This window comes from Cololabis saira, chromosome 20, assembly GCF_033807715.1.
Source record: "Cololabis saira isolate AMF1-May2022 chromosome 20, fColSai1.1, whole genome shotgun sequence".
NCBI classification, from domain to species: Eukaryota; Metazoa; Chordata; class Actinopteri; order Beloniformes; family Belonidae; genus Cololabis; species Cololabis saira.
In genome coordinates this window covers 22,024,878-22,039,421 of record NC_084606.1, presented here as the reverse complement: position 1 = coordinate 22,039,421, position 14,544 = coordinate 22,024,878, and the positions used below count along the sequence as shown (strand labels likewise).

Genomic DNA, 14,544 nt, shown 5'->3' with positions numbered 1-14,544 from the left:
CTTAGCCGTCCTTTTGTCTGAGAAAGATGGTCAGATAATAACAGATGGGTGGATGTTAAACAAAATTCACAAAACAGGAATGTCTGCTGCCAAAAAAGCACTTCGAGAAAGAAGACAATTTGAATGGTTTTGTACACAATTTGGACTTAGAAGTTAGAATTTCTAAGTTCTAAATTGAGATTTCAACTGGAACGTCCTCCTCTGTGCGCGCACTCTGTCCTCCGTTCAGTGAGCTCTTCAGCCGTAAACTCCGGCTCAAAACGGTAAGGACGGCCATCATATTCAAAGTCGTCGTCCACAACCTCAGAATTTGACAAATATTCAGACATGTTTCAAATAACTAACAGTAAACTAACAGTAGCGAACTCCAGCTGTACACGGAGCTGTGTCTGGGACGCGCGCACAGAGATGACGTCATGAGTTCAGAGGTCTTGTTTACAAACAGAAATTTATTATTTATTTAATACACAGACCGCGCCACAATGTTACAACAGGTCCTGGAAGCAGATCTAGTGATTCATAAAAGAAATGAACGAGTTTCGTGGCAATCATGTGTTATTTAGACGCTGCAACGTCTGCGTCCGTCTGTGCCCTCATGCGCTCCATTACACGGAGAAGCGGCTCGCAAAAAACCTCCTAATATCTTCCGAAGGACTCCAAATCACACCAAACTTTTCTGGGTGAGTATACAACCATAAAAAATGGCATAAATAAGGTCCAGGTTGTAAAAAACCGAACTTTCCCTTTAAGTCAGAATGCCACCGCTGAAAGTTAGAAAAGCTGTCAAAAACCAACAAAAAACCAACACTACTGACATCAACAAGACATTCGGGTAATTCTCCTGTTTAGAACACTTAGGTCTTATTTTGTTTACAGAAAGTAAGACATACACAGGACTGTTTGCGTTTTACCAGTGGACGTGTTACTATGCTGCTTTGTATGTGCTAAATGCAGCTAGTAATGCTAACAATGCTAGCAGCGGCTACAGCAAGGCCAGTGTTTGGAAAGGTTGATTTTCTGATGTTGTCACTAGAATACAGTAACGGTTGGAGAGTAATCCCTCTTGGTTCCTACTTCCAACACCAATTATACAGCGGCAAAAGAAGGACTGTAGGCTAGTCGAGATTTGACTAATATTAAAAACGGCAAACAGAACTTTTTGCTGTGTGGAGCTTGTTGATAAGTCAGAAATCTTAATAGGTTCAAACTAATCTGTGAAAGACCATTTATTTGCAGCTGTCACTCAGCTCAAGTCTGACAAACATTAAATTTAGAAGCAACAGCTAGCTATTGATCAGCAATAAATTACTTGTGGCATAAATGTTAACATTTAGCTGCCAGGAATTGTAGCAAAAAAAAAAATAACAAGATTGCTAGCATTTTTTTAAATTATTTGTTTACATAAAGTGTTCAAACCACAGAAGTGTGCTAGAAAAAGTGTGACAGTACAGATTCACAAGTTTGGTACCTTTTCCAATTTTAGACAAATGCAAATCAGACCAACCCAAACAATTGTTTGCTCAGTGGAATCACAACTGAAGATGCAGGAGTTAAAATTGAGCATTCCAGCAAAACGAGCAACAGCAAGAGATGCTGAAGGGAGGTACATTAAGAGAAAAACAATGCCCTTTTTGAACGTCAATAACTTATTAACCTGGTTTAGCAATCATCAAACTAAAACTCCGAACTTGCAGCCTATATGAGAACGAAAGGGGCTGTGAAAACATTCACATTTAACAGAATAGTAGCAGCTTGATAAATGACTCCAGTGATTGATTTTCCTCTGATCAGATTAATCTTTTTGGCAGTGTCCCCGTCTCTCATTTATCATCACTTTATATGATACTGGATCATTAAATGGGACACAAGTCGTGCACATTTTAATTTCATGCAACATGTCTGTGGGCTAAAAGAGCAAGGAGAGGAACAAATACACAAAGAAATGTAGAGTGGGAGAGAAAGGCAAACTGAAAAATTGGCATTTTCAAAAAAAAGCCAGCTGGACTTCATATTTCAGTTGATTTGATAGCGGCTACCTTGTGAGGCGCGTCGTAACTCCAGCTGCCCTGTGACCTTCATTCTTCAGCAGGCAGGCAGATTCCTCCAGCCTCTGACAAGATTTATCAGGCCTGGCTAATAGCCTGCTCTCTGCCAGGTAAGGCCTCATCGATACAGCGGCCAGGGCTGCCCCTGCCAGCGCTCTGCTAATGAATATTTCTGCTCTTTTGCACACTTGCAGGAAGTTTAATACAGGTGCTGTACGAGTGTCACAGCAGTGTCCAATGCTCAGACTTGGAGTTCCAAGTCAAGACAAGAGCCATTGTTAGCCCGTCTTGTTGTGGGGTTTTAACAGGTGAAGAAAAAGTATTACTTTAGCCTTCCGGCTCCATCTGCCTCGGTCCACATGTGCACAGAGAGTATATGTAATAACCAGACGCACATACAAATATAATGAACTGCATTCGGTGGGTAAACACAGCAGCATGGGCACACAGAAAAACACACCCACACACATACAGGATATTGAAACCCTCTCAGGCATGTCGCTGCTCGTGTGCCTTGCGTGCCGGATGATGGAGAGGCTGAACTGTGGAGGCCCAGTTTGCTCTCTTCTCCAGCCCCTCGCTGGATACACAAGCACGCACAAACACACGCCCTACTCCCACACGCTTTATCACACCCCTCCACACGCAGCAACACGGTGTGCGCACCCGCCGAGAATACATGCACAAACTTTCACAGCACCCCCCCCCACAGGCTTTGATGGATAGTCGGAGAGTGCTCTACCTCCTGTTTCGTACACATATAATCTCATTTGGGGGCCACATGGTAGGAGCCGCACCAAAACAGGGCTAATAGAAGCAGTCAAGCTGTCTTTTTTCTTCCACTTTCCGAGTGGAGTCACATCCATTATCCGCTGCTGCTTAGCAAATATGTAAGACCACAATCGAGTAGGCCTGTAGCGATGTGTCGATGGCGTCAACGTTATATTTTGTCGTTGACGCATCGCCACGAACACGTGGGTCACCCAGCATAACATTTCGCACTTTACAGAATGGAAACTAAAATCATGACCTCCTTTCAACGTGCCCAACAAAGCCTTGCAAAAAGCCCCAAAAAAACAGCTCACCCTCAGTCATCAAAAGATCAAAAGTTGGGGATTACTCTAGATTTAGTACCAAAATGCCTTTTGGAATTGGCATCCCACACCCGCACAACAGCGATTTTGGAGCATCTAAAGTGGAGGCAGCCCCTTGTCTCTCATTGACGAGACAATAATAATTGCGAAAACAAAAGTCACATGATCAAATTACGGTATCCATCAGCTTCTACATTTGATGTTCTCTGGTCTTAAGGCAGTTTACCGGCATGAAAACTTTTTTTTTTTTTTTTTTTTTTTTTTTTAAATCGGTCAGTAGAAACTAAAGTGTCACCGGAAAATGATTCCTACCGAAAACATGTTTTTTTGTGCCATCCGCCATAGAAAGGTGACGCACGTGGTTAGACTTTTTTGAATGTAATTTAGTGTGAAACAGTGCCCTTTTTTCTCCAAATATGTTATTTGTAACGTGTTAGTTTTAACACATTTGCATAATATGCAGTGCAATGCAAAACATTGTGTTGTGCACAGTGTTTTGCATTGCACTGCATTTTTTTTAATCTCTTGTAATTTTGTACAGGAGAGACTTTTGTGGGACTGTAAGAGTAAACAGGCTGGCATTTATTTGATACATTATGGTTTTTACAACAGAATAATAATCATTAGAATAATCGTCCGATTACTCATTAGATTAGTTAATTCATTGATAAAATAATCACCCGATTTACCATTTTAAAAATAATCTTCATCCGAAAGCAAACAGTCAAAGTCAGAAATAAAAGAAGAATGTGGTCAGGGAGATGAAAAGAAAAGAAAAAAGAAGGGAACAATCAAAAATGTTTAAATTACGCCTATATAGACACTGCTTCTCTAAGACACAAAACACTGGTTGCAGCTTCATAGACTAAATCACTTTGGAGCTTTCTACTTTAGGTGCCACTTAAGGAGAAATTATGGACTTCACACGTCTGGCTTTCATAGCCTGCATTCTCGTCTTCACGAAGGCCACATGTGACAGGGTGGGTGACGCTGAAGGGGTTTTATATCACCGCCCCTCTGACGGGGGCCACGGACCCCGCTGGCAGTTACCTTGACACCGCGGACCCTGCATGAGCGGCGCTGACAGGGGCCAAGTCATCTGATTCATCACTGTGATTCCTCCACATGTGAGTGAGGCAGAAGCCAATATTTAAACCTAATCCAAAGGGAGAATTTTCCTTTTAGAAAATCTCAACCCCCAAAAAAAGAGCCCCGTTTCCCACCTGTTTGAATAAACATCAAGAAAAACAAATAGCCTGTGACCTTTTGTGCAACACAACAAAAAAAACTAAACGAATAAGCCACTTTTTCGTAGCCTGACTTTGCCAGACACTGTTGCAATTTTGATGAGCTGCAGTGTCACAGCAAAAGCAGCACTATTGCTTTGCCTATTAGACTCAGCAACCACAAACCTAACGTTTGATCCCTGTTGTGATCCAGCTCCTCGACAGAGAACTATTCCCGAGGGTCGTGAGGTAGCCGAGCTAAGTGATGTTCTCATTTAGCTGCTTCTGGCCCCTGCAGTCGATACAAGAGGACAGCCACGCAGAAAACAACAAGGCAAGCATAGCATATCATAAACCTTGGGAGCCTTGTAAAAGTCAATTTACTGTACAAACTCCCCCTAACAATCGCAGTGGAGAACAAGTGCGTTATATAGCGAGCGTGCAGTGATTGATAGCTCCGCAGGAAAGGCAAATCTGCAAATATGAAACGGCTTCATCCTGGTGAGCTGCGTCTAATGTGATCGCTGGCAAGAACCTAATGAAATTCCATTGTCAAAGACATCAAATTGAAAAAAAAAGCAGCTAAAAGAAGGTGGCATCCTGGACTATTCCACTTATAGTCAGCAAATTCTTTCCTTTTTCATTCTTTTTTTCCTCTGCTTTTACCGTCATACGACAAGTGCCAAGGCCTCTTCAGCTCCTCAATAGGCATTTATTTGCACAAGAAGACATCCGTCCTCACCGGCATGTGCAAGTGGAAAAGGAGTTGAAGAAGAGGAAGAGAAAAGTAAACAATATATATATATATATATATATATATATATATATATATATATATATATATATATATGTCTATATATACACACAATGTTTTTTAGGGACTCCCCTACAGGTAAGTGAAGTTGGGAGGAAAAAAACCCTACTCATTAAAATATTATGCAGAGTAATATTGCAGACGGTACAGCAACCAGCTATAGCAATTGCTCCGGCTTTCTTTTTCGGTCTCCACCGTTCCCGCCTGCATACCAGGTATGTCTAATCCTTAGATTAGTAATTGCCTTAGAGCAAATGCATTCAAATCACCAAACAAAATTATACCAGAAAATGCTGCCCGCTGCAATTTCATGAGTATTACTGTGCTCTCTTACTGCTTCCATTTTCCTTTCGGAACATAAACAACAAAGGCCTGAGCAGCCATAGATTGAATTAAGCCGTAATAGATCCAAAACAATTTTGATAACGTCGGCCACAGTCAGCGGTACCGAGGAGCACTAATAATAATGTGGCAATAAACAAACCAGCTTGCTGCGCATCAGTTCAGTTCAGTCTTTTTTTTTCTTTTTTAATAGATGCAAGATTTGCAGATTGTACTTTTTTCATTACTATCCCTATCCCTATCCTGAATGTCGGATGGACTGTGACAGAAAACATTTTTCTTGCAGCAATCAGGTGTTCCCTTTTTTTTTTTCAAAAAAGAACGGATATCAGTTTTTATCAGTAAAAACAAAGATTATATGGGATTATAGGCTTGTATTTTGCAAATTGAAACCCACATAAATATCTGTTTAAAAAAACTGAGGCAGTCTGGTCAGTTTGTGGCCTCTCTTAAAAGTTTAGGCTGCAACACGTATAAGGATGAAACAAATGAGGCTTTAGGCAAAGTGCTACATTTTCATATTGGTTTCCTGCAGTACTTGAATCCTCAAGGGCATTCACATCCTACTTTTTGGCTACTAACACCACCCAGGTGACCTCCATTTGCATGGGGATATAGTTTGCCTCAGTAAGGCGAGGGCTTGCCCTGTGCAAATCAGACCCTTCACAGTCATATTCGCCTCATGCAGAGGCGCTGCAACTTGGCACCGTAGGAACAGCTGGCCCGAGCACGAGGGAAGGAGCACAGGGAGCTGAGTTAAGAGCAATGTCCAGTTATGCTGGCTGCATCAGCCCCGAGGCAAGATAACCTAGTTTAAGTGTGTGGACCGAGGCTCCGTCTGCCCTGAGGGGCTGCTCTGCAAGAGCGCAGAATACAAGCTGCTGTGGCTCACACTGATTAAAAGTGATCCACCTGGGCACAAGTGGTGCTTTGAAGTGCAATGATAAAACAGAAGCTGATGGCTTGTGCTAATTCAGTGGCTAAGTGATTTCATTCCTCCCCACATTACGGTTGGACTGCATTATTTTCTGGCACTGCTCAGAACAGAAGCTTTTGCCAAAAGTAATAAAGTTAAGTGCTCTGTTAAGAGAAAACACTACTCATCAGCCTTTGGATGCACACCACTGGTATGTAAGAATACATCAAGCATAATGTTGCATGCACATGGTGAGAAGCAGCAACGATACTAATAACACAAGCAGCGATCGGAGCGAAGGAAGAGTGAAGTCCGTCCGTCCAAACCCGAGCTGCTGCCGGGGAACAGGCTGGCCTCTCCCACACACTTAACACAGATTAATGACTGTTTAAATGTCTGACGGGCTAAAAAGAAAGATTTGCCTCCCTGATAAACTCCCTCAGTTGCCTGGTTACCTGCCCCAGCAGGTTGCCTGCGTGGCGACGGTGAGATTAGGTGGTAAGGAAGGAAGAAGACAGAACCCGACACCTCAGAGATTATATGTTCAGCCCTATGCGCCGTCTCCCACCCTGTCCACTCTATCTTTGCACCCAAACCCTTTCCCCTGAGTTCCGTGGTGAAACAGTAGGGGCCATTCTCTACACCACTAACAGGGCCGTCTTTTATTGTGCCTGTCTCTATCACTTTCCACACACACACACAAATATTCTCTGTCATCGGTTGTTATACATCCTTGTACTTTAGATCGGTTCAACTGTATTTGTAGCCAATTTTTCTTTTTTTAAAAAGTGGAATTTATTGATTAAAGTTTGTTTGAACAAACATGCAAACCCATGAAGTCAGTGTTATCTAACCGTCATCTATCTCAGTGTTACGGCTGGCTCCTGGGACACACACACACGCGTCCTTGAGTGTTTTACTTTGTCTGTGGCTGAAGTGGTCGTTACCAGACAACAGCATATTTTTAGATGCTGCATCCCTAAAATCAAGAGCATGACCACTTCACTGCTCTATCTAATAAAGTCATGCTTGTTAAATGCCACAATTGGAGCACATGAGCAAACACCTTCTCTCCAATTAACTGTCTTGTAAACCGATTAAATTAAACCCTATTCATGCAAGGGAAATGCATCAATGATCGGTATTTACTAAGCACAAAGGGCATAAAAGGCTATTTTAATACCTGCTGGCTGTTACATATTACACGCCTAACCGTATGCACCACATAGTAAATGCTGGTGATATTACCTAGTGGGTAACTACATTCTTTAATTGGCATTTTATTACAATTCCAGTATCCAGACGTAAAAGAAAAATCCCATTTCGAGCATTGCAACTTGACTTTATGCCAAGGCAATTCCCCATTCCAGAAAAGTTCCCAGCGCATTAATGTGGAGAGTAAATAAATAATTATATAAGCGGAGCATAGTGACACACAATACATGCTGCTGCTGCCGCAGCAGCAAATAGAGTGCCCTTTTAATTATGCAGGAGACATCCGAAAGCAACAGCACTCCTCACACTCTGGGAAGCAGTTCAGTGAATACACCATATTAGAAGCTGTAACAGACAGAGCAGGGGGGGGAAAGGGGGGGTGCGCAGTGAAAAGGGATTGAAATGATTTGAGAGGAGAAATGGCAAGAGGGAGGGGAGACGGGGTTATAGCGAGATGAGAAAGCAGATTAAAGAAGAAACTCCGGACAGAAAAAAAGGCAAATAAGAGAGCACTATTGTGAGGGGTGCGATGTGGCAGAGGCTGAAAAAACAGAAGGGGGGGGTGCCAAGGGAGGGAGAACGGACAGGGACGAAAAGATGCTCCGTACATATCCACAAGAGAAAATCAACAAAGGGAATCTCGTGTGAAAACATGAACACAGGAACAATAGAGGAAAAGAGAGAATAACAAAACGGGTAAACGAGTAAGAACAGTGCTGAGACCAAGTAAGATAAAGATCAATAATTCATTAGACTGTAATGCACAAGGATATTGTTCTTTTCGCTGAAAGACAAAAATCAGCTTGTTTAATCGAGTTTAATACTTTCTGTTGTTACGCCCAGCAGTGCAAAAAAACTGCCAAAAGAAAGTATATAACGGCTGTATCTATGACGGCTCGCATTTCCTGCAAATTTGAATACTTACTCAATTGCTACGGAACGCTTTTGCCCGTGACGCAGGCAAAAAAACTGATAATTGTTCAAATTAAATTACATTTCTTTTTAAATCACTGAGAGGAAAGAAGAATAAAAGGCATACGCTGAAAGATGGAGGCAAGGAAAGCGTGAGCGGGGACCAGAAGCAGCTGGCAGACATTTGTATACGGCAAACGATGAGAGAGGACACAAAACTGAGGTACACTATGGGAGGTATTAAAAAAAGAAAAAAGAAAAAAAAGCCACATTCACTATGAGATTGATGAATTGATGAAGACCTCAAAGCAAACAGGAATGATAATATGACCTCCTGTCTAAGCGGAGGCTGTAAAACTGACTCATAAACCTTTGCAAATCCACATCGAGGCTGCACGAAGATTACATCTGTTCCTTTTTTTGACTTTTGCTTTTTTTCCTCTTTCTCTCTTTCACATGAACAAAAGGCAGCCTTGTCACAGATAGAGGGCAGGTCAAGGCTTGACACAGCTAAGGAGGGCTGTTGCCGGCCCCTGCCACACTTCCCTTCTGGGACCAAATAACTGCAAACCAATTGCTTATGCGAGCTGTCTGCAACACTGACACATATGTGCCGGGTTGGTAGCTCTGACACCTTTGACACGAAGAGGCAGCCTCAAAACATGATGTACGGAAGTTTAAAAAAAAGTTAAGATATAGTTGGTCATGCAGTAACAGTATCCCTACCCAACTTTGTCTAAATCTTTCTATTATCTTTTAATATTATACGTGAATGGCACTCCAAACCAAAACAGATCAATACCGCTAACTTGACACACATTAGCACCATAAAGGCAACAACGCTGCTGAGACTAGCACTGTCAGAATGCATTATGGTAGAGAGAACACTAAGAGGAAGAAGCAGAAGACATTTAAAAGTGGTGGAGGGAAACAAAGGAACATTGAGATGTGTCTTCTTACCTGTTTGTTGTATTTGTTGATAGTTTGAGTGCTGTACTCAGAGCAGTGGTCAGATCCAAGGGAAATGTTATCTCCGGTGCCAACGAAGGTGTTGGCAGGGGGCAGGTCCTGCACTGCCTGGTGCTTTTTTCCAGCTGTTGGTGACTGTGGATGAAGCTGAACAGTGGGGAGTGGTGAACTGGACTTGTAGTGCCGTGCCAGGTCTGGGCTCCCCGGCCCGCCGTTGACTGAACGGTACCTGCCCATGCCAGGACTGTCCGACAACTTCTCGTTGACGCCGTCATAGCGCTGCCCATTGGGTTTGGAGGCCTCTACGGTCACAATACTGCTGTAGAGAGGCTGTTTGGACTTCTGTTTCTTCTTATCTTTTTTGGGTTTCTTTGATTTGTCATGTTGTTGTGGTGTAAAGAAGTCCTCGTGATCCTTCTTGCCGGCCTCATAACCATTCTTATTTTTTGGACGGCAATAACGGGCCATGACAACAACAAGAATGATGAGAATGACAGTCATGATGCCTGAAACTACCCCAATTACGATGCTTAAGCGCTGTTTGCTGAGATCATAGTTGGGGTCACCAGCAATGTTGGTGTTGAGAGATGTGCTAAGGCTCTTAGCCACCTGGGCATCTACTACTGTGGAATTGGAAAGAGTCTCGTTAACATATACGTGAACCAAAGTTGTGGTGCTCTGGGAAGGCTGCCCACTGTCATTCACTTGGATCACCAGTCTGTGGAGGCCGTAGTGCTTCTGTTCCAGCTTTGCCATCAGTGAAATGACCCCTGTGCCCCCATCAATTTCAAATAGCTTGAATGGATTGCCTCCAATGATGCTATAGTTCAGATCTGCATTGATGCCAGTGTCTGTATCAGTGGCTATGACAGTTCTGACGACTGTTCTGATGTTGCTGGAGGGAGGAAGAAGGGTGTAAGAGCTGTTTATAGGAAAGGTGACAGTTGGTGGGTTGTCATTTTCATCCATGACAAATAGTGAGACGGTGGCTGTGGCCGATCTCGGAGGGTCACCACCATCTATCGCTTTGACACGGAATGTATAGGTGGTTTTCTGCTCTCGGTCAAAGGACAGGGTGGAAAAAATAGTCCCAGTCTCATTCTCAATAGAAAAGATGTCTTCTTCTTCTTCAATGAAAAGACCCATGTCTGCATTTTGTTCTTTATCCGCATCAATTACTGTAACCATGCCAACTGGGCTGTTTGGATCAAGGTTCTCTTTGACATAAAAGGTGAACACATCCTGCATGAACTTTGGCTCATTGTCATTCTTATCAGCCACAAGAACGACCACAGTTGCAGAACCCTGAAGTGTGTTTATGCCTTTATCTTTGGCTATTACTTTGAATTCATAGCGTTCTGTTTGCTCTCTATCCAGGATGGTGTTTACTCGGATGTCTCCACTGTCTGCATCGATAGAGAAAATCCCATTTACTGATGAGTCTAGGGAATAGGCTATTTCAGCATTCTTCCCACTATCTGCGTCAATGGCTGCCACTGTTGTCACCCTCTCGCCAGGGGCATTGTTTTCAGGGAATGACACCTCCACTACATTCTGGCTGAAGATAGGAGGGTTGTCATTAGTGTCACCCACTTTGACGATAAGAGAGTTATTACTTGCCAGACTGGGGCTTCCAGAGTCCACAGCCACTATGACCACATTGTATTCCTGTGTGGCCTCATAGTCCAGTGGTGCAGACGTGTGGAGGAAATACTTCTTTTTATTCTGCTCACCCTCCATCTCACTGGCTGGTTTGAGCTGAAACGGCACATCCCCTACAACTGTGCAGGTAACGATGCCATTTTCTCCCTGGTCACGGTCTGACACCTGAACTAATGCAATGGGTGTGTCCACCACCACATCCTCAGCCACGTTTGCCACCCCATCTTTTAGATATATGCGGCCTATTTTTCTGATTTCAATAGATGGCACATTATCATTCTCATCCTTGATGTTCAACACCACAGTGGCCTTGTCCATTTTGGGTGGCTGGCCTCGGTCACGGGCCATTACCGTGAACCTCAATTGGCTCACTTCTTCACGGTCAATGCGGTGCAACACACTCAGCCACCCTGTGCTCTCATCCAACCTCAGCAGCCTCCTTACGGATTCTGTGGCTGCCCCAAACACATACTCGATTTGACCATTAACCCCCACATCTGCATCAGCTGCTTTCAGCTGTAATATGGGGGCGCCAGGGGAGCTGTTTTCTGGTAGGTCGGCTTCATACACACTTTTTTCAAACCGAGGGTTGTTGTCATTCACGTCAGTGATCATTACTCTCAAAATGGCCTGAGAGGAGCGAGGGGGGTCTCCTCCATCCCTAACACGCAACGTGAGCTCATAGGAGTCTCTCTGTTCCCTGTCAAGGGACCCTTTAATAATGAGTTGAGGCTGCTTCTCTCCATCAGTAGTGTCAGCAACTTGCAGTTCAAAGACACTGCTCCTGCTCGCTCCTTCCTCAAATCTCCTCTTCCCGGAGTATGAATCCCCAGAAGACCCCAAGCGCCTTGAGTTTTCCCCATTGTCCTGAATAAGCTCATATCTCTCAATTCCATTCCTGCCAAAATCTCTGTCTGTGGCTGTGGGCAGCAGATAAAGGGTTCCAATGGGTCTGTTTTCCTCCACAGACAGTGTCAGAACAGGGGAAGGGAAAGACGGAGTGTTATCATTTATATCTAATATGATGACTTTTCCCTCAAAGAGGTCCACCCAGCTCTGGGCCGGTCCGATCACTGACACTTCAAAATCTATAAAGCACTCATTCTCATCGAATATCATCTGGCACTGCTGTAATTTCTCACGGTCTATCCGCCTCTCGTTGGTGGTGAGCTCACCTGTTATATTGTCTATTTTGAAAAATTCAGAGCCCGATTCCAGAGTGAATGTGACCTCCCCCGACCCGGCTACGATGCCCAGGTCCACGGCCACGTTACCTACTCTGACATCGGCCGGTCCCTCCTCGGCTAAGCGGTACCGGAGCACTTGCTTGGCAGCGGGAAGGTGCACAAGCTGCAGGATCAGCATGCAATAGTACAAATAGTCCACTGCACCAGTAGTCCTCATTGTTCACCCTTTGCACAAAAAAAAATGTCCACGTAAATATGAAAAATGTGTCAAAAGAAAGAAAAAAAAAAGGATCAGTCAATCAGAAAGTCTGAAGGGAAATATCGTTTGGCGGTGCTTCAGGATGCGCAGAGACTTCATCCTCCGGACGACTTCCTCTCGTTTCTGCTGCAGCAAAAAAGCAGCAAGTGCACGGGGCTTTCCCCTCTCCTCCCAGTGCTGAATGTTAGTTTAGTTTACCTTAATTTATTTAGTACAAAGAGAGGAAAAAAAAAGAGGCTGCACGCCCGAGAGGCTCCGGATGGCGCCTCAAATATCTGAATGCCTCGCGCGTAAAAGCCGAAACGTTATAGTCCAGGCATCAGCAGAAAGTGAATTCCGTCCATGTCGCCCCGTTTTACTCACAGTTTGTAGAATGTCTCTCTTTTTTTCTCCCTCTCCCTCTCTTGTGGGCGAGGCTGCACTTACTCCTCTTGTCTGATGTTGCGTCCGCGGCTGTCAGAGAATCATTTAAATGCCCGCGCAGTTTCCAAACTCATCAGTCTGAGCGCGGAGCGGATTACCTGCCGATCCTCAGCCCGCTCTGCTCCTCCAAAGTCTCTCTGCAACAAGCAGTATAATCGGGCTCTTTCTCTCCTTTTCACGAGCCAACTCCACGACGCACAATCCGCAGAAAAATGTCAGGATTGTATACAAAAAAGAGAATGAAATAAAAAAAAGTAAAAATGAAAAGAAAAGTAAGGTGTATATCCGACGCAGTGTTTTAGGAAACGTTTGCTTGAATCCTTCACCGTGTCCAGCGTGTTGTGCCTGCTTCTCTCACCTGCAGACGCGCCGCATGTGTTGGCAGCCCCTATCTGCAGCACTCTGAGAGGGATTCACAAATGATATTGCAGTCTCTCCCCCCCACACCTCCTCCTGTCTCTGCCTCTCTCTCCACCTCCCTCCCTCCCTCCCAGCCGCGCACGGAAACAAGCTCGGACTCGGTCTGGATCTCCGGGTCCAGAGGCCACCAGACCAGACAGAAATAAAAAAGAAGGGGACGGATGCAGGAATGTGCTTTAACTTGATTTTCACGAGATGCTGCTATAAACTTCGCACTCAGGTTTAATATAGCATGGCTTTATTGCATCAAACCAACGTGCTCTGGTCTTTACACTAGTATGCCGCTTACAAACGATGGGATTATCACTACATGTCGGAGCCGGTGCGCTCTGGTCCGATTTGCGCGGCCCAACTTTTACGCACCGTGAGATCCACTTAAATGTGTTTAATGTGTCAGTATGGCAGGATGTTAAGAGCTGCCCGGGGACAAGAGAGCAGTGGCTCTGCGTCGGTGTAACGCGGAACCATAAATCAGCCTTTAAAGGCAGGTTCACGTCGTGCTGGTTCTCATCCAGCCCCACGTCGGATACAACGATCCTCCGCGGACGCGCAGGATTTAATTTGGTGCATTTTACCCTCCTCGGTGTTTAAAGTACACCCATCTCTTAGGCACGTACGCGCTTTTAGTCTGTCGTGTTCAGTGGTTTACAAAAAAACAACGTTTTGGAGCAAATCCGAGTGGATTTCTTCAACTTTGCAGTGGGATGCTGTCCCGTTGCACCGGCCGGAGGGACAGACACGGCAGGAGGGAGAGAGGAAAGTCTCAGCAGCTGCACTTTCCGCACACTGGCAGCCTGAATGCCAGCAGTGGCTGTATCCTTGCTTACGAGCGCCCTCTATTGGCGCATTTAATTCAAACCCTGTCAAAGTGGTCACGGTGGCACAGTGGAGACGAATCCACTCACTTCCATCCTTCTTTATTGTGTCACATTTTACTCAGAAATAAAAATGAGCATTCACTTGTATGCAATTGCTATGTGAAGCACAAATGATGATAAATTAAGTCCATGTTTACATTAAGGTCCAAAAATACTCATTTTCTGCTGGTGTTTACTCAGAC

At 44.3% G+C, this 14,544-nt stretch overlaps 1 protein-coding gene across 4 annotated transcripts in view; it reads right to left on the bottom strand.

The window, feature by feature from the left end:
- Positions 1-13,436, bottom strand: part of pcdh7b (protocadherin 7b) — a 111,469-nt gene extending 98,033 nt beyond the window's left edge. For all 4 annotated transcript variants that reach the window (XM_061709597.1, XM_061709598.1, XM_061709600.1 and 1 more), the window contains exon 1: positions 9,525-13,436. In XM_061709597.1, coding sequence (XP_061565581.1) covers positions 9,525-12,599 — 3,075 coding nt within the window. In that variant the 5' untranslated portion in view covers positions 12,600-13,436. The remainder of the gene's footprint in view (positions 1-9,524) is intronic.
- Positions 13,437-14,544: the final 1,108 nt, after the last annotated feature.